This window comes from Ahaetulla prasina, chromosome 8, assembly GCF_028640845.1.
Source record: "Ahaetulla prasina isolate Xishuangbanna chromosome 8, ASM2864084v1, whole genome shotgun sequence".
NCBI classification, from domain to species: Eukaryota; Metazoa; Chordata; class Lepidosauria; order Squamata; family Colubridae; genus Ahaetulla; species Ahaetulla prasina.
The window spans coordinates 6,352,107-6,375,021 of NC_080546.1; the positions used below are offsets into that span (position 1 = coordinate 6,352,107).

The 22,915-nt window shown below is 44.3% G+C and overlaps 1 protein-coding gene across 1 annotated transcript in view; it reads left to right on the top strand.

Annotated features, from left to right (window-relative positions):
- Positions 1-22,915, top strand: part of CTNNA2 (catenin alpha 2) — a 698,304-nt gene that overhangs the window by 147,143 nt on the left and 528,246 nt on the right. Inside the window, exon 4 of the mRNA XM_058193039.1 lies at positions 13,243-13,409. Coding sequence (XP_058049022.1) covers positions 13,243-13,409 — 167 coding nt within the window. The remainder of the gene's footprint in view (positions 1-13,242; positions 13,410-22,915) is intronic.

Here is a 22,915-nt window from a genome sequence, read left to right on the forward strand (position 1 = left end):
ATATTGTTGTGGTTATGCCCATCAATCTCCACTTAGGTCTTATGTGTCTGTGGGCATCAAAAATTTTAGGAAGGGGGTTCTCTGTCCGGTTGCTGGGTGGGCGTGGCCATGGTGGGCATGGTCTAATCGGCTTCTTGCAAAACGGCGGCAGCGGGGGGGCATTTTTGCCCTTCCCGGGTTCCTGAGGCTTTCCTTGAGCCTCCGGGAGGATGAAAACAGCCTCCCCAGGCTCTGGAGGCTAGAAATGGGCCCGTTTCCCGAACTTCCGGTAGGCCTGTTTTTTGCCCTCCCTGAGCCTCCATGCATCCGAAACGGGCCATGTGGGGATTCCTGGGATGGGAGGGGATGGGAGGGATGGGCGGAGCCAGCCAGGAGTGGGATTTGGAGTTCTCCAAATCGTAGCTAGAGGTTCTCCCAAACCCCTGCAAACCCCCAGCAGCCCACAAATGTATTTGTCTCACCTTTTGCAGCTACTTGACCAGCTAATGTAAGTTACCCACTTCTTGCTTGTAATTTTTCAGTTTCTTCTGTTTCTAGAGATTCTAGGAACTTTCCTTGTCTTCTTTATATGTCTTTTTTTTGAACAAGTTTTTATTGGTTTTTTTAACCCCCCCCCCCACAAACTTACATAATTTATGAGCAGAGCATTGGCCATATCATGTCTTATACAATTCAGTATATTTTACTTAGTTACAATTTTGGCCAAAATATTCTTTTTTCATTCTTTTTATTCATATCCTAATATTTCCTTGCTCATTTCACTAAGTCCCATCTTCTTTCGCCCTCAAATTCTAATTTCTCCATTTTTATTGGTATGCATTCTCTTTTCATTCTTCTTTTTTAACTGTTTCAATTTTTATCCTAATATATTCAAACACGTTCGGGGTTGCCTTTCTTCCTTTTCATCTTTTCCTTTTCACAGCAATCCTTTCTTCTTCTCATTCCGCGTCTTCTTTATATGTCTATCTGGCAGCGGTTTCAGCATTCCAAGCCACGGCCGATACCATTTTGCTATGAATTTCCTCAAGGAATTGCATAACATGCACCCATCTGTTACACCTCCCGTGCCTCCTTAAGGTTTTTTTTTCCCCCTCATCCTCTGATATTTTCATTAAAATTCTTTGAACCTCTGGCTTCAATAGATCTCCGGCTGCTCAGTGCAAAGTTCTCTTTCTCCTAGCAATCACCTCACTGAGATGAGAGAAAGAACATCGTGTGTTTCCTCAGGATAAACACAATTTCAGACATTTTCATGAAGGCAGGATCAATTCCAGAAAGACAAAGGAGATCTTGGGACAAAATTTTCTTTCTAAGGGTCACAGCCACCTTCGGCTTATTATTATTATGGTTGGTTGCACAGCCAGCTAGATTTTTAGACCGGATTTGGCATTCTTGTCAAAACTGTTGAGTCCTTCCCAAGGACCGTAGATAGAAAGAGTGCAGAGAAGAGCAACCAAGATGATTAGGGGACTGGAGGCTAAAACATATGAAGAACGGTTGCAGGAACTCAGTTTGTCTGGTTTAATGAAAAGAAGGACTAGGGGAGACATGATAGCAGTCTTCCAATATCTCAGGGGCTGCCACAAAGAAGAGGGAGTCAAGCTATTCTCCAAACCGCCTGAGGGTAGAACAAGAAGCAATGGGTGGAAACTAATCAAGGAGAGAAGCAACCAGGAACTAAGGAGGAATTTCCTGATAGTTAGAACAATTAATAAGTGGAACAATTTGCCTGCAGAAGTTGTGAATGCTCCAACACTGGAAATTTTTAAGAAAATGTTGGATAGCTATTTGTCTGAAATGGTGTAGAGTCTCCTGCCTGGGCAGGGGGTTGGACTAGAAGACCTCCAAGGTCCTTTCCAGCTCTGATATTATTATTATTATTATTATTATTATTATTATTATTATTATTATTATTATTATTATTATTATTATTATTATTATTATTATTATTGGTAAATGTTGTTTGATGGCGTTAGAGTTATCAGCGCAGGATGTAAATTGTTCCACAGAAAGCTGCCTTTTGCAGTTGACTGTTGGTGGTTTTTGTCAGTGCTGATGGTATTCAAGTGGCGCTCCAGATGTTTTGGCACCCAGGTGCTATTGATAGAAGTGGGCCTCTGGTGGCTCAACAGGCTAATGCAGTCTGTTATTAACAGCAGCTGCCTGCAATTACTACAAATTCAAGTCCCACCAGGCCCAAGGTTGACTCAGCCTTCCATCCTTTATAAGGTAGGTAAAATGAGGACCCAGATTGTTGGGGGCAATAAGTTGACTTTGTATATAATATACAAATGGATGAAGACTATTGCTTAACTTAGTGTAAGCCGCCCTGAGTCTTCGGAGAAGGGCGGGATATAAATGCAAAAAAAAAAAAAAAGTGCTCCTCCTATTGGTACCGCCATTACTTTCTTTTGCCACACCTATCCTACATCTATTTGCAAGTCTTATGCATCCTCATCATCAAATCTCTAATGGTTTCCAATATACATCATTTTTTTAAAAGAAAATCTTTATTTATTTATTTTTATTGATCTATTTATTTTGTCGAGTACGTATCAAATAATATATATAAGTATAAGCATGAATTGAATACATAAAATGAATACAATTAAAGGGAACATTAGGACAGGGACGGTAGGCACGCTGGTGCTCTTATGCACGCCCCTTACAGACCTCTTAGGAATGGGGTGAGGTCAATAGTAGATAGTCTTTGGTTAAAGCTTTGGGGATTTTGGGAAGAGACCAGAGAGTCAGGTAGTGTATTCCAGGCATTAACAACTCTGTTACTGACGTCATATTTTCTACAATCAAGACTGAAGTGGTTCACTTTAAGTTTGAATCTATTGTGTGCTCGTTTATTGTGGTGGTTGAAGCTGCAGTAGTCATTGAGAGGAAGGACGTTATAGCAGATGGTTTTATGAGCTATGCTTAGGTCATACCGAAGGTGGCGTAGTTCTAAATTTTCTAAACCCAGAATTTCAAGTCTGGTGGCATATTAGGTATAAGGTATTTAATCATATGCTTTTCTTTCTGATTTCAGTTAGGCCCTTCCTCCTTCCTTCCTTCCTTCCTTCCTTCCTTCCTTCTTTCCTTCCTTCCTTCCTTCCTTCCTTCCTTCCTTCCTTCCTTCCTTCCTTCCTTCCTTCCCCTCCCTCCCTCCCTCCTTCCTCCATCTCTCCATCCCTCCCTCCTTCCTTCCTACATCCTTCCATCCCTCCCTTTCTCTATTCCTTCCTTCCTTCCTTCCTTCCTTCCTTCCTTCCTTCCTTCCTTCCTTCCTTCCTTCCTTCCTTCCTTCCTCCTACCTACCTACCTACCTACCTACCTACCTATTTCTTTTTCCTATCTAAGCATAATGCAAATTTTCACCCTTCTCAACAGTATTATATTGGGGGAAAAAATAACTAACTCTTTTGGTTTACACAGTGTTCATCTTACTGTGACCCTGGATCATCACTGATTCAGTTAGAAATGGCATTGATATATTGATTGCAGAGGTTTCATGTTGCAGCTTCCTTCTAAAATTTCTTACATTTGTCCTAAAACTGTCACTCAGGTATGCTTACTAAGGACTCAGTTATTACACTGCAGGTCTGAAGGAATGGGATGGCTTACCTCAGATCTTGTGAAGGGAGAATCTAACCTTCCTCACAGGTTATAACAACTTCTCCATTATAAGCAATCCTTATGGGTTTTCAGCTCGTTTAATCTTATGTTTTTCTTATGTTTTAACTTTTGGATGTTCATACTGAGACGCCTCGCTTAAATGGCAGTAATTTGTTACCTATCAACTTTTTTTAAAAAAAATCCTCATCTTACTCCTTGCTGTTCTCAGTTCTTCAATCCTAAAACTTCATTTATTAAATAAATCCAATTCCTTTGATTATGCATGAGGCATTTATAAAACACTGCATGTGAAGGAGTGAAAAAAGAGACCAGACATAGGGGAAGAGCAGAGAGAGCTAGAGAGGTGGTGGAGTTAAATGTGTCGTCAATTTAGAATCCTTTCATTCCCACAATCGCTCCAGATCCAACCCCGCCCCTGAATTCCATTGACCCTTATCCGGCACCAATTTAGTGTCCAGTTTTCTTGCGTATAGGCTTGTATAAATCTTCTATGCTGACACCTTACGAATGGTCCTGATTCTTTCCTGACAAAGACAAAGCTTTGGTTATAAATTACCAGGCAGGGAAGACCCAGGATTAGATATAGCACCAAAGTTTTGAATTCTAACACTGTATTTGAATCCAAAAGCCAGGAGGAAATGTGTTCTAATGTCTGTAACACCTGAGCAAAATTTCTCAAGTAACCAGCATCCTCAATACACAAAGTCTCCGTTAATGAAGATGCTGGTTACTTAGCTTCTACCTGGGTAACTTTGGGTCAGCCCCTTTCTCGCAGCCCTAAGAAAAAGGCAATGGCCAACCATCTCCAAAAATGTTGCCGAGAAAACTGTAGGGACCTGACCCTAAAGTTACTCCTAAAGTTACTCAAGTGTTACCGGGGTGGGCTGCTGGGGGTTTGCAGGGGTTCGGGAGAACCTCTAGCTAAGATTCTGTGTAGTTTGGAGAACCCCCAAATCCCACTCCTGGCTGGCCACATCCACCCCTCCCCTCCCAGGAGTCCCCATGCGGCCCCTTTTGGATGCAGGTAAGTGCAGGGCACATGTAGAGGCTAGGGAAGGGCGAAAAATGGGCCTACCGGAAGTAGCCTAACCGGAAGGGGCCTCCGGATCCTGGGGAGGCTGTTTTCACCTCGAGGAAAACCTCTGGAGCCTGGGGAGGGCAAAAATGCCTCCCGCTGTGGTGCAGGAGGCCAATTAGGCCACTCCCACCATGGCCACGCCCACCCAACCAGGCAGAGAACCCCATGCTAAAATTTTTGAAGCCCACCCCTGAGTGTTACTCAAAAGCTTATCATCATCCTACATTTATTTTATACCGGACCAAAAAGGGGATAAAACGTACACGACGAACAAAATTTCTTGAAATAAATGGATTTTTTTTTTAAAAAAATCTGTTTTTATTGCAAGGTGACATTCGCTAGGCACGCTGCACGCCAGCTTAGATATCTGAAAGAAGATTTTGAAAGTTCTTCATCCTTCTTCCGGCCTCTCCAGGGAGCGGCAGAAGTTTACCACAATTAAAATCTATACGTTTAATCTATACCTTTAATGGCCCGTGTCTTATGCGAAGCTGCGGGTTGATTGGTTCCAAAGCCGTTTAATAGCCTTAGGAAAATCCGGATGCTGCATAGTCTTTAAGTGACATTGATGTTTTTGTCGCTCTGAAGCTAGTCAGTCATAATGAGCTTTTGAGATACACAACGGTAGGTTTTACTAGCCATGGTGGGAAAGGAAGCCTTGGTAATACCTTTGCCCCTCCCGACACCCCCCCCCTTTTTAAAAAAATAATAATGATATAGCATTAAGAGTCACTTGAGACAAATAGAGGGAAGCTATTTAAAGGCAGTTAATGATGCTGCTTAGAATTTTGGGAAGTTGGAATGGGAGCGTGAATCACTGTCAGAAGAATTGCTAATCACTGTTATTTAAAGAAGTGGTTGTACCCCAGACTTCATTAAATATAAAAATGTTGGCACCCTTTGGAGCAATTAAACCTGACAGGTACGGCTATGGATCCCTTCCCTGTTTGGAAATCTCCAAGTCCTTTGTACTGTAAGGCAGCAGTAAACATTCTTAAAAAAAGGGGAAAAAAACAAAACCTCCACCCGAAAAGCAATTCATTAGGGGGCGATCTCTAGCGTATTGATGGCGGGCAGTTCTCTGCAAAATAAAAAGGAACAGACCACACTTTCAAAGAGAGAAAAGGCCTGGGATCCATTGGAAAACAAAGCACTTACCTTGATAGATAGGCATCTCATTCAAGCTTAATGACAGTTGTTACAGTACGACGCAGCATGTATTGATTGCGCTTCTTAAGTTGTGATTGTTCTTACATCGGCGTTCATGTTCCCCCAATATGGACGTGTCACGCGTTGGGTAGGATGGTTAATGTCAGGTTCGAAGGGGAAGGGGAAAAACAACAACCATGCATCCAAACCATAATTAATAAGGAACTTTTGGGCTGTGTTTCAGCCTGTGCCCTGTTTTTAATTCATTGGTCACATGTCATTAAATGTAGAATCCTTGGAGGCCCACAGCAGGAGTCCTTACATCTATCCCGAGGGGATAGATGGGGAACTCATCAAATTTGCAGATGACACCAAGCTGGCAGGAATAGCCAACACTCCAGAAGATAGGCTCAAGATACAGAAAGATCTTGACAGACTTGAACATTGGGGGCTATCTAACAAAATGAAATTCAACAGTGAAAAAAGTATGGTGCTACATTTAGGCCAAAAAACCAAAATGCACAGGTGCCGTATATGTGGTACCTTGCTCAATAGTAGTAATTGTGAGAAGGATCTTGGAGTCCTAGTGGACAACCATTTAGATATGAGCCAGCCGTGTATAGCAGCTGGCAAAAAAGCCAACACAGTTCTGGGCTGCATAAACAGCAGGATAGAATCAAGATCACGTGAAGTGTTAATATCACTTTATAATGCCTTGGTAAGGCCACACTTGGAATATTGCATTCAGTTTTGGTCGCCACGATGTAAAAAAGATGTTGAGACTCTAGAACAGTGGTTCTCAACCTTTATAGTGCTGCGACCCCTTTATTCCCCATGATGTGGCGACCCCAACCGTAAAATTATTTTCGCAGTGATCTCAGCGTGCCTCAGCAGCCGCAGAAGGGGGAAAAAAGCGGCAAACTGTTTTTTTGAATTTATTGCGCCTGAAGCCGTCTTGGCTAGCGATCTGAACTGCTTGCGATTGCCTTGAGGACTGAGGCATTAAAGCGGAGACTCTTCCCCTATTAAGTTTATCGCGCCTGAAGCCAGATTAGGCTAGCGATTGGGAATGATTGCTTGTGGAGTCAACCATTTTTCGACTCGCAAGTATACTTCCCATATTTCCGATGGTCTTAGGCGACCCCTGGCAAATCGTCATTCGACCCCCAATGGGGTCGCGACCCACAGGTTGAGAACCACTGCTCTAGAAAGAGTACAGAGAACAGCAACAAAGATGATTAGGGGACTGGAGAGTAAAACATATGAAGAATGGTTGCAGGAACTGGGTGTGTCTAGTTTAAAGAAAAGGACTAGGGGAGACATGATAGCAGTCTTCCAATATCTCAGGTGCTGCCCGAAAGAAGGAGTCAAATTATTCTCCAAAGCACCTGAGGGTAGAACAAGAAGCAATGGGTGGAAACTAATCAAGGAGAGAAGCAACTTAGTTCCTTAGTTAGTTCTAAGGAGAAATTTCCTGACAGTTAGAACAATTAATCAGTGGAACGACTTGCCTGCAGAAGTTGTGAGTGCTTCAACACTGGAAGTTTTTAAGAAAATGTTGGATAACCATTTGTCTGAAGTGGTGTAAGGTTTCCTGCCTGGGCAGGGGGTTGGACTAGAAGACCTCCAAGGTCCCTTCCAACTCTTATTATGTTATGTTATGAAGTAAGGTAAAGGTAAAGGTTCCACTCACACATACGTGCTAGTCCTTCCCGACTCTAGGGGGCGGTGCTCATCTCCGTTTCAAAGCCGAAGAGCCAGCGCTGTCCGAAGACGTCTCCGTGTTTCTCTGGCCAGCATGCCTAATTGCCAAAGGCGCACGGAACGCTGTTACCTTCTCACCAATTCCCACCCCTATTTTTCTACTTGCATTTTTTACGTGCTTTCGAACTGCTAGGTTGGCAGAAGCTGGGAGAAGTAACAGGAGCTCACCTCGTTACATGGCACCGCTGAACTGCCGACCTTTCGATCGACAAGCTCAGAATCTTAGCCACTGAGCCACCCTGTCAATAAGAAGTAGGTTGGCACATTTCTTTTTGAGGCTCCGCATTCCTTTTACAAAATCAGCTTCCGTTATATCCAAAGATCGGACCTCAATGAAGCAGCCTTTTTATAGGTCATGATTTTTGCTCCCCCTGTTCATTGGCTGCTTTCTAGGTGTGATCCCTGCTTACGTGCCTCAGCCATTGGCTGTGTCATACGGTCATAATGTTGTTAAGCAGCTGCTTCTTTATTTTATTTTATTTTATTTTATTTTGTTTTGTTTTATTTTATTGTTTTGATTTGTATACCGCCCTTCTTCCGAAGGACTCAGGGCAGTTTACAGCCAGATAAAACAAGAATATAAATATTAAGAGCATTATTAAAAAGCTTATTCAATTTGGCTAACAAATAAAATTAAGTAAAAACTAAAAACTTAAATTAAACTCCAATTAAAAACCCCATTTAAAATATTAGGCCAGCCCTGCGCGACGGAACAAGAATGTCTTCAGCTCGCGGCTAAAGGTCCGGAGGTCAGGGAGTTGACGTATCCCTGGGGGTAGGTCGTTCCAGGGCAGGGGCCCCCACAGAGAAGGCCCTCCCCCTGGGGGTCGCCAGTCGACATTGTGTAGCCGACGGCACCCTGAGGAGGCCCTCCGTATGGGAGCGCATGGGTCGATGGGAGGCATTTGGAAGCAGCAGGCGGTCTCATAAGTAACCCGGTCCTATGCCATGGAGCGCTTTAAAAGTGGTAACCAACACCTTGAATTGCACCCGGAAGACCACCGGCAACCAGTGCAGCCTGCGCAGGAGAGGTGTTACATGGGAGGCTCGAGTTGCTCCCTCTTGCGCTTAAAACAGGTGTTAGGAGGAACAGGCAAACTGAGTATAGGGAGGGCCAGAGCAATGCATAATGAAGCACAGGATTCATAGACTGCTGAACAAAAAAAAAAAAAAAATTCGGCACGATAAGCTGGCAAACTCCTTTGGGAATTATAGGTTGATGATTTTCCTTGAAGTTCCAAGACTTATTATTATTATTTTAAAGGTCAAAGTTTGAAATTTTCTACAGTATTTCTTTTGGGAGAGGGGCATCGTTTGCTTTTGAAATCATCTTCTATTTAACCCAGAGAATATTATTATTATTATTATTTTGCAATACAGTAGTAGATGATTGCAAACCGAATTGGAGCCAGCAGGGTGGGTATGACTTTTAAGCGGGCACATGCAACGTTTAGGTTGACTCCACAAAAGTATTTTTCGTAAATCATGCAAAAGTTACATGTTCTTTTTGACTCCTGTCTCTAGTATTTTGTCCAGTTCTGGGCACTTCAGTTTTAAGCATTCCATTTGGAACAGGCCTTCTCTGAGGGAGATAGGTAGTTCAGAAACATGAAAAAGAAAGAAAGAAAGAAAGAGAGAGAGAGAGAGAGAGAGAGAGAGAGAGAGAGAGAGAGAGAGAGAAAGAAAGAAAGAAAGAAAGAAAGAAAGAAAGAAAGAAAGAAAGAAAGAAAGAAAGAAAGAAAGAAAGAAAGAAAGAAAAAAGGTGGAAGGTAAACAATGGTGGGATTCAAATAAATTAACAACCGGTTCTCTGCCCTAATGACCGGCTGGGTGGGCGTGGCCATGGTGGGTGTGGCCAGGGGTGTGTCACAGGCAACAATCGGCCTCCTGCACCCCCCTGGGAGTAAAAACGGGCCACGGAGGGGGGGGAATGTACCCACTGCACCCTGTTTTGGGCCTCGTAGGCCTCCTTGCAGCCTCCTGGGAGCAAAAACAGGTTGTGGAGGGCCTGTTTTCCATCTCCCTGGGCTCCAGAGGCTGTCTGGAGGCAGAAAATAGGCCCATTTCACGCTTCATGACCCTCTGGGAGGCCCATTTTTCACCTCCCCGGGCTCGCCATGCCCATTACACTTACATGGGATCCAAAACGGGCCCTGTGTTGACTCCTGGAAGGGGTGGGGCGGGGTGGGGTGGGGCCAGCCGGTCGTCGGAACTACCGGTTCACCGAACCGGATGTCAAGTTAACATCCGGTTCGCCTGAACTGATCCGAACTGGCTGAATCCCAAAGGGAAAAAAAGAAGAGCTGTCGTGTCCCACCCCCACTTCGACGAACGAGTCAAGGAAGTCCGTAACAAACGTGGCAACGAAGCCTCTGCAGCTTGCCAAGTTCCTTCGAGGTTTATCAGGGCAGGCAGGAGTCCAAGTTGTGACTTCAGCAATAGGGTCCGGTATCAGCAAACTAGATAAGACTTTGCTTGACTCAAGGTTGGAATGCCAAAAGCAGGTCCTTTATGTAGGCTGTGGGGTGTTGCTCCATGACTCAGCATTTATCTAGGCCTGCCCCACCCTTCCTTCTGCTGGCCTCGCCTCTCAGATCTCCGGAAGTGAGGGTCCACCTATACTGAATTGTCTTCAGCTGTCTCTACTGTCAGCGTCTGGGAAAGGGAGGGGTCAGAGGGAGTAGGCCCGGGTAATTCCACCACCTGGCTGGCTTCCTGCTCTGAAGGCTGAGCCAAAGGAACACACGCTGTATAAGTGAGGCTTATTGGGCTTCTCCTTTCACTCCTTGAATCCTCTCTGGGCATGGGGCCAGGGCCGGGGTCTGGAGTCATGACAGACCATTCATCTTCATTATCAGACTCGGAGTAAAAGGCCTGGTTGGAGACGGGAGGGCCCCGGCTGAGGAGAGGAGGGAGGACGAGTCACAACAAGAGCAATTCAGTTACAGTGACAACCGTTACAGCATCCCCACGGTTACTCGATCAAAATCTGGACACTTAGCAACAGACTCACATTTATGATGGTTGTAGTGTGTCCCAGGGTCACGAGATCCCCTTTTGCGACCTTCTGACAAGCCAGATTTACTTATCAACGGCGTTACTAACTTAAGAAGTTAGTAACAACTAAGAACCGCAGTAATTCACTTAACAACTGTGGCAAGAAAGGTTGTCAAATGGGCCAGAACTCGCTGAACCAATGTCCCACTTTAACAACAGAAATTGTGAACTCACTTGTGGTCGAGGACTACCTGCAGATGTTTTCATTTGGATTCTCACTGAGCAGAGGGTTTGGCCTTAACGGTCTAGATGAGATGCTCCGACTTTTGTGATTATAGGATTCTGTATTCTAGTATGGAACTTATTTTCTTGGTCCTGGAAAGAGCCCGGTGGTCTCTTTTCTGATTTAACCCATTTCATGATCTCGTCCTACAAAGTCGCCACTGGAATACACCAGCTTTTTATAGACAGAATATATGCACACAAGGTTATTTAATTCAGAATATTTTCCTCTGGTAGATTGCAAATTAATTCTGGTTAATATTTTAGAATGTTTAATATTTAACCAGTTCTTTTTTTTTTTTTTAATTTTCATCTCCCCAAATTATTCCGAACGTTGAATAAGGCAGTTGAATATAAGGCAGTGTATAGTGAACCCAGATGGACATTATAGGAAATGTCCATCTGGGTTCAGTTCCAAGTGGGAAGAAAGACCCTGGAAACACGGAGGTGTTTAGAAAGATGGTTTTAATGGTGGATAGGCAAAAAGAGCACATGGGAGAGAAAGAGAGAAAGAGAGAGAGAGAGAGAGAGAGAGAGGGAAGGAGGGAGATATTTATATCCCCTGTTGGGCTTTCAACTTGCTTCCTGTTCCTTTGGCAAGAAGTGTATCCTGATTGATTGCCAAACTCCCATGCTTGGTTGAACCTTACTGGGTGATGTAATCTTCCCAGGTGCCATGTGGTGGGATGGGTAGAGGGCTAATCCTATCATGTCCTGAGGGTGAAGGTCTTTTGTGTTGTAGATAAGCTGGCCCAGCCTTTTGTCTTGTAAACAACCAAAGTATCTGCTGGGGGCAAGGAGCTGGGTTTCTGAGTTTCTCTCTTAAGATTTCTATTTCTCTTTTAGGGGAAATATTCTGCCTTTTTCATATTTCCTAGAATATTTCATTTTTCTAGGAGGGGGTGGGCGCTAATTTCCTACAGCAGCAAGAGATTAAATATTCCAGGTCTGTGCTTGAGATCGGCCCACGTTGGAAAGAATGAGGAAAATAAAATACGGGAACTCTTAGACTGATTGGGATCGTGCTGGGGGCTATTCAAATTATTAGATTCAATTTATTAGATTTAAAATGGGGTAGCAATGGAAGGAGGTTTTTTTTTCTTGGTTGTTCTGAGTTTCAACTGCCATTGTATATCCCCAAAACTGGTTTGCATTTCCCCAAATTTACACAGAGTTTTAACGCCTCTGAAATTGGCAAGAGCAAAATTTAGAAAATGCATCTCACATTCTTCGAAGCTTCCGTGTAGGGCATGGGAAAAAAAATGCACTTAATCATTTATCCTTCCTATGAATTCAAAACATCCTTAGAGGCTGCTTTTAATGTCCCCATAACTTGTAACCTCAGCTGTAGCAATGTTCTTAAGATTTGTAAAGCCCAATGGTACAAGCAACGGATGGAAGCTAATCAAGGAGAGAAGCAACCTGGAACCAAGAAGAAATTTTCTGACGGTCATAACAATTAATCAGTGGAACAATTTGCCTCCAGAAGTTCATCACTGGAGGTTTTTAAGAAGAGAGGGGACAACGGTTGGTCTGAAATGGTATAGGGCTTCCTGCCTGAGCAGAGGGTTGGACTAGAAGACCTCCAAGGTCCCTTCCAACTTTGCTATTCTGTTCTGTTCTGTTCTGTTCCATGTTCTGTGCCGTGCCGTGCCGTGCCGTGTCATATCCTATCCTATCCTATCCTATCCTATCCTATCCTATCCTATCCCATCCCATCCCATCCCATCCCATCCCATCCCATCCCATCCCATCCCATCCCATCCCATCCCATCCCATCCCATTCCATTCCATTCCATTCCATTTTATATTCTGTTCTGTTCCAGTCCGTTCCATTCCACTCCACCTCACTCTATACCATTCCATATTTTCTATCCTATCCTATCCTATCCTATCCTATCCTATCCTATCCTATCCTATCCTATCCTATCCTATCCCATCCCATCCCATCCCATCCCATCCCATCCCATCCCATCCCATCCCATCCCATTCCATTCCATTCCATTCCATTTCATATTCTGTTCTGTTCCATTCCGTTCCATTCCACTCCACCTCACTCCATACCATTCCATATTTTCTATCCTATCCTATCCTATCCTATCCTATCCTATCCTATCCTATCCTATCCTATCCTATCCTATCCTATCCTATCCTATCCTATCCTATCCTATCCAATCCAATCCAATCCAATCCAATCCAATCCTTCAATTTGCATTTTATTTATTAACGCTATCAAATATAGCACACTCCCTTAATTTGCTGTGCAAGAGGAATTCCAGGCTGCTTGTTAAGATAACCTTTCTAACCCCCTTCTTTCATCTGCTTCTTTTTTAACCCTCTTCCAGGTGAAACCATGAGAATCGCTTCCTCCGAATTTGCTGACGATCCTTGTTCCTCCGTCAAACGGGGCACGATGGTCCGGGCTGCTCGAGCTCTGCTTTCTGCTGTCACTCGCTTGCTCATCCTGGCGGACATGGCAGATGTCATGAGGCTTTTATCTCACCTGAAAATTGTAAGACTCCCCACCCTCAATGAGTCACCTTATCTCATGTTGGGTTGCAGGAGAGAACGGGCGTACCATGTGGGAGGCTACATAAAATGTCGAGAAAAACCCACATCTCACTAACGCATAGAACATGCTTTGAATTACCTGGGTCAGGGGTCTGCAAACTTGGCTCTTTTAAGACTTGTTGTTGTGTCCCACTCCCCCTCTGATGACCGGGTCAATGAAGTACATATCAAACATGGCAACGAAGCCTCTGCAGCTTTGCCAAATTCCTTCGAGGTTTCTCAGGGCAGGCCGGAGTCCAAGTTGTGACTTCAGCAAACTAGGTGAGACTTTGCTTGACTCAAGGTTGGAATGCCACAAGCAGGTCCTTTATATAGGCTGTGGGGTGTGGCTCCATGACTCAGCATTTATCCAGGCCTGCCCCACCCTTCCTTCTGCTGGTGTCGCCTCTCAGATCTCCGGAAGCGAGGATCCTCCTACTCTGAATTGTCTTCAGCTGTCTCTACTGTCGGCATCTGGGAAAGGGAGGGGTCAGAGGGAGCAAGTCCGGGTAATTGCACCACTTGGCTGACTTCCTGCTCTGATGGCTGCGTGGAAGGAACATACACTGTATGAGGAAGCTGTATTGGGTTTCTGTTTTCACTCCTTGACTCCTCTCCAGGCATGGGGCCAGGACCGGGGGCTGGAGGCATGACAGGCTATTCATCTTCATTATCAGACTCAGAGTCTGATAACAGGCCCAGGAGGAGATGGGAGGGGCCCGGCTGAGGAGGACGAGGCACAACACTTGTGAACTTCAACTTCAGCTTTGCTGGCTGAGGAACTCTGGGAGTTGCAGTCCACAAGTCTTAAAAGAGCCAAGTTTGCAGACCCCTGACCTGGGTGAATTTAAACCCCGATGCTGAGCAGGGGCAGAGTTGATTTGTGTTTGGAGGGGAGACTTCCCATGACTCTTAGCTAGAAAAGGCATTAGCCAAATGATTTGGAAGAAGGCGATTTAAGGCACTTAGGGGCAGCGCTCACTTAATAACCACAATTAAGCCTGAAATGTTGGTTGTAAGTTCTTGCATGCGAGTCGCCACATGACCTGGCTTGATTTTTACAACTCTTTTTACAATAGTCATAAAACGATGTGGGCGCTGAGCGGGCTGAGCACGAGGGAGGGGTCAAATGTATCATCAGTCTCAAGTCCCTTCGCCCCCCCCCCAAGAGAGTCAAGTCCAACCCACCTTGAATTCCTTTGACTGTGGTGGGGCAGGGTGGGCGGGGCCAGCTAGTCCTTGCAACTACTAGTTCGGCGAACCAGTTGTAAAATTAGCATCTGAACTGGCTGAATCCACCCATGGTCGAGATGAGTAGAAAATAAAATTGATAAGTAATAAACAATAATAATGTTTAGGGTATCCATTGTAACTTTGGAAAGCCGTTAAGTGACCGGTCATTAAGCAAGAACTATCGGGTCTGTATATCATAAAAAAAAACTGTGCGGCAGCAGTCATTTGTTCTAGAATGCAGTGATAGCTTGTGATAAGATGGCTTATCTCTATAATATTCAAGCTAACACACAGTCATCATATCTAAGAATCTTATCTTCTGTGAATCTGTCTAATCCTTCCCAGAGTCCCTCATGCGGGCAGTCACTGCCACATCTTGTGATAGTGAATTTTATGCTTCAGTGACAATATGTAGGTATTTTCTGTTGGGCTAGAAGACCTCCGCGGTCCCTTCCACCCCTGTGATTCCATTTTGATGGCTTTATTTTACCTGCCGAAGCATGTGGCCCATACCAAGGGTGAAATACTGTAGGTTCACTCCGGTTCGGACAAACTGCTAGTGATAAAAACTACTGGTTCCAGCAAACCGGTAGTTAAAAAAGCTACCGGTTCCTCTGAACCGGTATTTCCGACGATCAGCTGTGCAATGGGATTTAGCTTTGCTAAGGTAAAGGTTCCCCTCGCACGTATGTTCCTGACTCTAGGGGGCGGTGCTCATCTCCGTTTCAAAGCCGAAGAGCCAGCGCTGTCCGAAGATGTCTCCGTGGTCATTTGGCCGGCATGACTCAACGCCAAAGGTGCACGGAACGCTGTTCCCTTCCCACCAAAGATGGTCCCTATTTTTTCTACTTTCATTTTTTTACGTGCTTTCGAACTGCTAGGTTGGCAGAAGCTGGGACAAATAACTGGAGCTCACCCCGTTACATGGCAGCACTAGGGATTCGAACAGCTGAACTGCTGACCTTTCGATTGACAAACTCAGCGTCTTAGCCCCTGAGCCACTGTGTCCCTCTTAGCTTTGCTAGAAAGCAGGAAATCCTGCTTTCTAGCGAAGGTAAATCGCGCACCACAGCTGATCCCCCCCACTGTTCTACTTACCTTCCCAAGCTTCCTTTTGGTGTGTACTGTGCATACATGCGCGTTTGTTGCACACTGCGCATGCACACATAGCGTACATTTGGCTTGCAGTGCGCATGCGCGGCCAGCTAACCACTAGCAAACCGGTTCGAATTTCACATTGGCCCATACTACTTACTTTGTTCAAGGTATAAATGCTATAATTTGATTGAAGAAAGAAAATGTGATTGTCTTTTCTGAAACCATTGATTAGATTTGGGTTTGTAAATCTGGCCGGGGAATTATAAGAGTTGAAGTCCATACGTCTTAAAATTGCTAAGGTTAAGAAACACCAGACTTGCAACTTATCAAAAATGTATAAAGTCTAGGACAATGGAGGCTGTTGTCTTTTATTGGACTTTTATTGTTTTTTATAACATTTTCAATGGTCTGCCACAAAAATTATTGAGAGTTTCCTGATTTCTAGTATAGCATTTTAATGGCATTCTAACAGATGAGCATTTTAATAGTCAGTGTTTTTGATTTTATATTGCAATAAGTGAATTTGTAAATTTGTAGTTATTGCCAATGCTAGCATTTTTATCTCTTACTTGGTTAGCATTGTAACTTCTCTATTCGTATTATTTTAATGGTGTTTTGTTTGTATTTTTATATACCCATTTTTTTACTGTTTTCCTTTTTATGAGTCTCTCTTTGTGTTTATAACCTCTAATATGATGAAGGTATCCTTTTTTTTATGTCCACTGAAAGCATATGCACCAAGACAAATTCCTTGTGTGTCTAATCACACTTGGCCAATAAAAAATTCTATTCTATTCTATTCCGTTCCGTTCCGTTCCGTTCCGTTCCGTTCCGTTCCGTTCCGTTCCATTCCATTCCATTCCATTCCATTCCATTCTATTCTATTCTATTCTATTCTATTCTATTCTATTCTATTCTATTCTATTCTATTCTATTCTATGAAACTGTACAGTGGGCTAGTCAGTGAGCATGTTAAAAGTTTTTATTTTATTTTATATTAGGGCTCTGTGCATACCTCCAAAATAATTTGGAAGCGTTGCTTCAGAATGCACAGGGGCTCAAGTGTTGTCACTTTTTAAAGCCACTGTGTCTTTTTGGAGGCTTTTGTGTGAACTCAGAGATGCAACACTTTTAAAGAACTGTGCTTTTTGTGTGTGTGTTCTAAAACAGGGGTCTCCAACCTTGGCTTTGCTGGCCGAGGAATTCTGGGAGTTGAAGTCCACAAGTCTTAAAGTTGCCAAGGTTGGAGACCCCCTGCTCTAAAGCACTGTTTAATATTTTGTTTCTGAATCATCCTTAATCTCCGAGATATTTTTTTTTTAATGCTATATGTATAAAAACAATCTTATCGGCTTATCGTGCAACAGCATCTGCCAATGAAAATGTATGGATTAGCCACGTTAAGCTCTGCATTTGAGCTGAATTTTTAAAAAAGCAAGAGAGTAAAATTGCTAATGTCTTCTACAGGCAATCCTCAACTTACAACCGTTCATTCACTAACCTTTTCAAGCTACAACAGCGCTGAAAAAAAGTGACTAAAGACCATTTTTCACACTTACGACCGTTGCGACATCCATATGGTCACGTGATCAAAATTCAGACCCTTGGCAACTGACTCATATTTATGACCGTTGCAGTGTCCTTCGGTCGCATGAACCCCTTTTGCGACCTTCTCACAAGCAAAGTCCATGGGGAAGCCAGAGTCACTTAACAACCGGGTTATTAAGTTAACAACTGCAGTGATTCACTTAATAGCTGTGTCAAGAAAGGACGTAAAATGGAGCAAAATGAAGCAAAATGCACATGTCTCACTTGGGCTCAATTGTGGCTCAAAGGGCCTCTGGTGGCTCAGGCTGGTAAGACAGTCTGTTATAAACACAGCTGCCTGCAATTACTGCAGGTTCTAGTCCCACCAGGCCCAAGGTTGACTCAGCCTTCCATCCTTTATAAGGTAGGTAAAATGAGGACCCAGATTGTTGGGGGCAATAAGTTGACTTTGTATATAATATACAAATGGATGAAGACTGTTGCTTAACACAGTGTAAGCCGCCCTGAGTCTTCGGAGAAGGGCAGGATATAAATGCAAAATTAAAAAAAAATGTGGTCATAAATCGAGGACTATCTGTATTCATGATGCTGCCTCTTTTATCTCCAGCATTCAAATACCCCTTTCTGGTTTGGAAAGAGCTGGTCTCATTTCTTCTTGCGTTCTTCCCAGATGTTGCTTTCTTTACCTGTAGAGGTGGTCCTCAGTGTATGACCACAATTGAGCCCCAAGTTTATGTTGTTAAGTGAGACATTTGCTGAGTGAGTTTTGCCCCCATTTTAACCACCTGCGTCGCCACAGCTGTTAAGTTAATCTGTCAACGTTCCAGAAAACCCCCTCCTGCAGAAAAGACTCTGAAGCCAACATCTTTCAAAGTTCTTTTACTAGCATGTGTAAACTGGCACAGTTGGATGAAATCAGAATCTGGGGATCCGGCTTCCTCCCTCAGTAATACAAACTCCAAAATCCCCACCCTCATGATCCCTCTGCCAATCACATGCTCCAATCTTCAACCGTCCCATCTCGAGACATCACTCTGGACACTCCTTCTCCAGATGTCAGCTCAATCTGACCTTGACCGGCGGGAAGAATGTTGTTATGTCTAATAGCCCCTTGTACCCTCACCCCCCCCCTCCTACTTTCCCACAGAGGAGAATTGTGGCAGCGCATGGAAGCCTTCGGCCTAGTATGGCTTCCAAAGCTGACAGGCGTCCCCCCCAGTGGTGGGATTCAAATAATTTAACAACCGGTTCTCTGCCCTAATAACCAGCTGGGTAGGTGTGGCTCGATGGTCATGTGACCGTGTGGGCGTGGCCAACTCAACGTCACTCAGGTCGATGGGCGCTTCGCCTTAGCTGTTACAATGTAATAAGGGTTAAGCAGAGAGGCAGTTTCTTTAAGCAGGGCAATAAAGTTGAGGCTAGAAACACCACCAGAATGTTTCCTTCCTGCCTTCCTTACAGGATTAGCCCTGTAAAGTGAAAAAAACCAAAACAAAATAAAATTTCTTCCAACAACTAGTTCTCCGAACTGCTTAGAAAGTTAACAACCGGTTCTCCCGAATAGGTGCGAACTGGCTGAATCCCACCACTGGTCCCCCCCTTGCAGAAGAAAATACATCCTAGAAAACAAAACAGACAAAAGCCAAAAATGGGGTTAACGTCCAGTACATCCCCTTCTAACCCCCTCTGCCCCCCCCCAGAGGACCTTTAGGTTTGTCAGGGAATCTATCATGAAATGGTATCATGGCTGGACTGCCGGCAGTTGGGGAGGAATTAGCGGGACAGCCACTGCAGGTTGCTGGACAGGCCCCTGTTGAGGGGGGAAAGCTGTTGAGACAGGAGTTGGTTGCTGAGTTGCACAGGGGGGGTGGAATTCTCCCCCCCCCCGGCTGCTGGATCAAAGTCCCTTGTAATGTATTGGCTGACCGGGCCATATGAGAGCCAGGGAGATCCATGGAAAATAGGAGCAGACGCAGCTGGCTGCCACTCCCATTGGACCCAACCTTGTCCCGGGTAGAAGGCCCAGCCTGGGGGTGGGGGGAGCATTGTTAAATTAGCAAATGTTTGTTCAGTGAATCTTTACTGAACCTTGCTTGTCAGTAGGTCGCAAAAGGGGACCACATGACCCCGGGACAATGCAACCGTCATAAGTACGAACCGGTTGCCAAGCGTTTGAATTTTGATCACACGACCCTGGGGATGCTACAAAGGTCGTACGTGTGAGAAATGGCCCTAAGCCACTTTTTTTTCAGTGCCGTTGTTACTTTGAACGGTCACTAAATGAAGTCCTGTGAGTCGAGGACTACCCGTACATCAAAATGAAATACAAGCTTAGTTTTAGGAGCCGCCATGACTTCTTTTCGACAAGTTTTTGTGATCTACAATATAGGGAGCTGTACATGATCGCCCTCTTGTGGTGGACACAAGCCATGGACTCGGTCACAATAAGCAAGGAAACCCATCCAAATGCCAGGATTTTGATACCGTAACAGCTGGGAACAGTGATCGCTTAATGATTCGTCCAAGAAGGGGACAAAACGAAAGCCCCCCGAAGAATTACAGAGCAGCAAAGTGATAGAATAGAATAGAATAGAATAGAATAGAATAGAACTCTTTATTGGCCAAGTGTGATTGGACAAACAAGGAATTTGTCTTGGTGCGTATGCTCTCGGAGTTTTCCAATATTTGAGGGGCTGCCACAAAGAGGAGGAGGTCAACTTATTCTCCAAAGCCCCTGAAGGCAAGATAAGAAGCAATGGACAGAAACTAATCAAGGAAAGAAGCAACCTAAAAATAAGGAGAAATTTCCTGACAGTGAGAACTATTAACCAGTGGAACAACTTGCCACTAGAAGTTGTAAATGCTCCAACACTGGAAGTTTTTACGAAGAGATTGGATAGCCATTTGTCTGAAATGGTATAGGGCAGTGATGGCTAACCTTTTCTTTTTTATAAAAAAAAATTTATTTCCATTTTCCAACATCTTATTTATGTACAAACTATTATCCATCATTAATCATTAATTTTTATTTATTGCTGATTTGGGCCTGCCCGACTGCCACTTCCTTTCTTCACAACCTCCCTCTACCCTCTACTACAGTGGTTCTCAACCTTTATAGTGCTGCGACCCCTTTAATACAATTCCCCACGATGTGGCGACCCCAACCATAAAATTATTTTCGTTTTGTATTTATCGTGCCTGAAGCCGTATTGGCTACCGATCTGAACTGCTTGCGATTGCCTGGAGGACAGAGGCATTAAAGCGGAGACCCTTCCCCTATTAAGTTTATCGCGCCTGAAGCCTGATTAGGCTAGCGATTGGGAGCGATTGCAGCTGGCTTGAGAGGGAGACATCAGAGCAAAGATTTCTCTCTTTTTTAATTCGTCGCGCCTGAAGCCGAATTCGGCTAGCGATTTGAAGAGCCTGCAGCTGGCTTGTGGAGTCAACCATTGGAGCGCGATTCTTCGACTCGCAAGTATACTTCCCATATTTCCGATGGTCTTAGGCCACCCCTGGCGAATCGGCATTCCCACAGGTTGAGAACCGCTGCTCTACTACTTCCCCCTCCTTCATCTCCTTCACTTTACTACTTCCTCTCCTCCTTCTCCACTCCTCCCTTCTTCCATCCTTTCTAACCTTCTTATTCCCCTCCTCCTTCTCAACTCTTTCCTACCTACTTTCTTCCCTCCTTCTACTCCTCTCTCCCTTTCTTTCTGAAATGGCAGTCGGGCTGATGGCTAACCTTATTGTTGTTGTGTGCCAAAAGTGCAATGCGCGTACAACTTCCCCCGTGCGCCCTGCCTCCCTATACATGCACATATGATCCCAGCGCCCCATGTTGGGCCTAATAGGCCTCCCTGCACCCTACTGGGAGCAAAAACGGGCCACAGGGAGTTCACCATCACGGCTATAAGGTTTTCTGCTTGAATACGGGGTTGGACCTGAAGATCTCCAAGGTTCCTTCCAACTCTGTTAATTCTATTCTATTCTATTCTATTCTATTCTATTCTATTCTATTCTATTCTATGACAAATTCCTTGTGTGTCCAATCATACTTGGCCAATAAAGAATTCTATTCTATTCTATTCTATTCTATTCTATTCTATTCTATTCTATTCTATTCTATTCTATTCTATTCTATTCTATTCTATTCTATTCTATTCGTACTTGGATCAAATAGTTTAAGAACAAATTATTTAGATAAGCGAATCCTTTCCACTGATGCATCTTGAGTAGACTTTCCTAAAGGCCAAGGAACAAATATTGGAGGCTTATTTTAAACGTTTTCTTTCCCGATTTGTTCCTATTAGTGTTTCAAGGGTAGCTGATAATTCTGTGGTTCTGTTCCTACTCCCCTTGCTTACCATCTGCTTCCTGCTTACCCCTAATGAGACAGTGAGCCCGATTTGCAGAAAACTGCTTTTAAAAGTCATTGGTCTCTTGGGGAGCCATGCGGTCCCATTCAGCCCCGGAAAACAGACTGCTGCAGCAAAATCTTTAATCAATTATGTAGGAGCATTGTTTAATAGCAAGTTGGCTGACCCTAAAAGTAATTCATTTTTGCTTCTGACGTTCACGCTGAAAGCATTCTACCAATTTAGTAGGATACTGAGATCCGTGCCGGTCAGAGGAGAGAACAAACAGTGACATATTGTCGCTTCGGCTTGTTTTCCTGGTGCCGCCGAGTCGCTGTTGACGTTTAGGGCCTTTTTAGACAAAAGCTAACTGTGACCCGAACATAAATCATAATGTGGTGTTTTCTTCCTGTTATCTCTACGTTTATTTCCCTGAAAACTTTCAAAAACCATGATGTGGCATTGTTCCTCAAAGTGGGCCTAATTCATCTAACATTTTCATAAATAAAAACAATAATAATAATAACAACAGAGTTGGAAGGGACCTTGGAGGCCTTCTAGTCCAACCCCCTGCCCAGGCAGGAAACCCTACACCATCTCAGACAGATGGTTATCCAACATTTTCTTAAAAATGGGTATGTCTAGTTTAATGAAAAGAAGGACTAGGAGTGACGTGATAGCAGTCTTCCAGTATTTGACGGGTGGTGGGTAGGTGGGTGTCAACCTATTTTCCAAAGCACCCGAAGGCAGGACAAGAAGCAATGGATGGAAATTAACCAAGGAGAGAAGCAACGTAGAAGAAATAAGGATAAATCTCTTGACAGTTAGAACCATTAATTGGTGGGACAACTTGCCTCCAGAAGTTGTGGGTGTTACATCACTGGAGGATTTTAAGAAGAGATTGGATAACCATTTGTCCAGAATGATACTGTGACATGCAGAGCTCTCTCTGTGGGCATGCGTGTGGGCATGCGTGCCATCGCCAGCTGCTCTTCTGGTTTCAGGCATCCACATGCGCACTGGTCAGCTGGTTTCGTGGGCACCGGAGTGTCAGAAAATGGCCTGAAAACTAAAGTGACCAGATTTCAACGATGGCAAAACGGGACACCAGTGACGGGGGCGGGGGAGGGAGGGCTGTGCATGTGCGCTGAGTCTCGCCACCTGGCTGAAGGAGGAGGAGCGGCTACTGGTTCTCGGCTCTTCCAGGCAGGCTCAGCTCTCCTCTCGGCTCTCC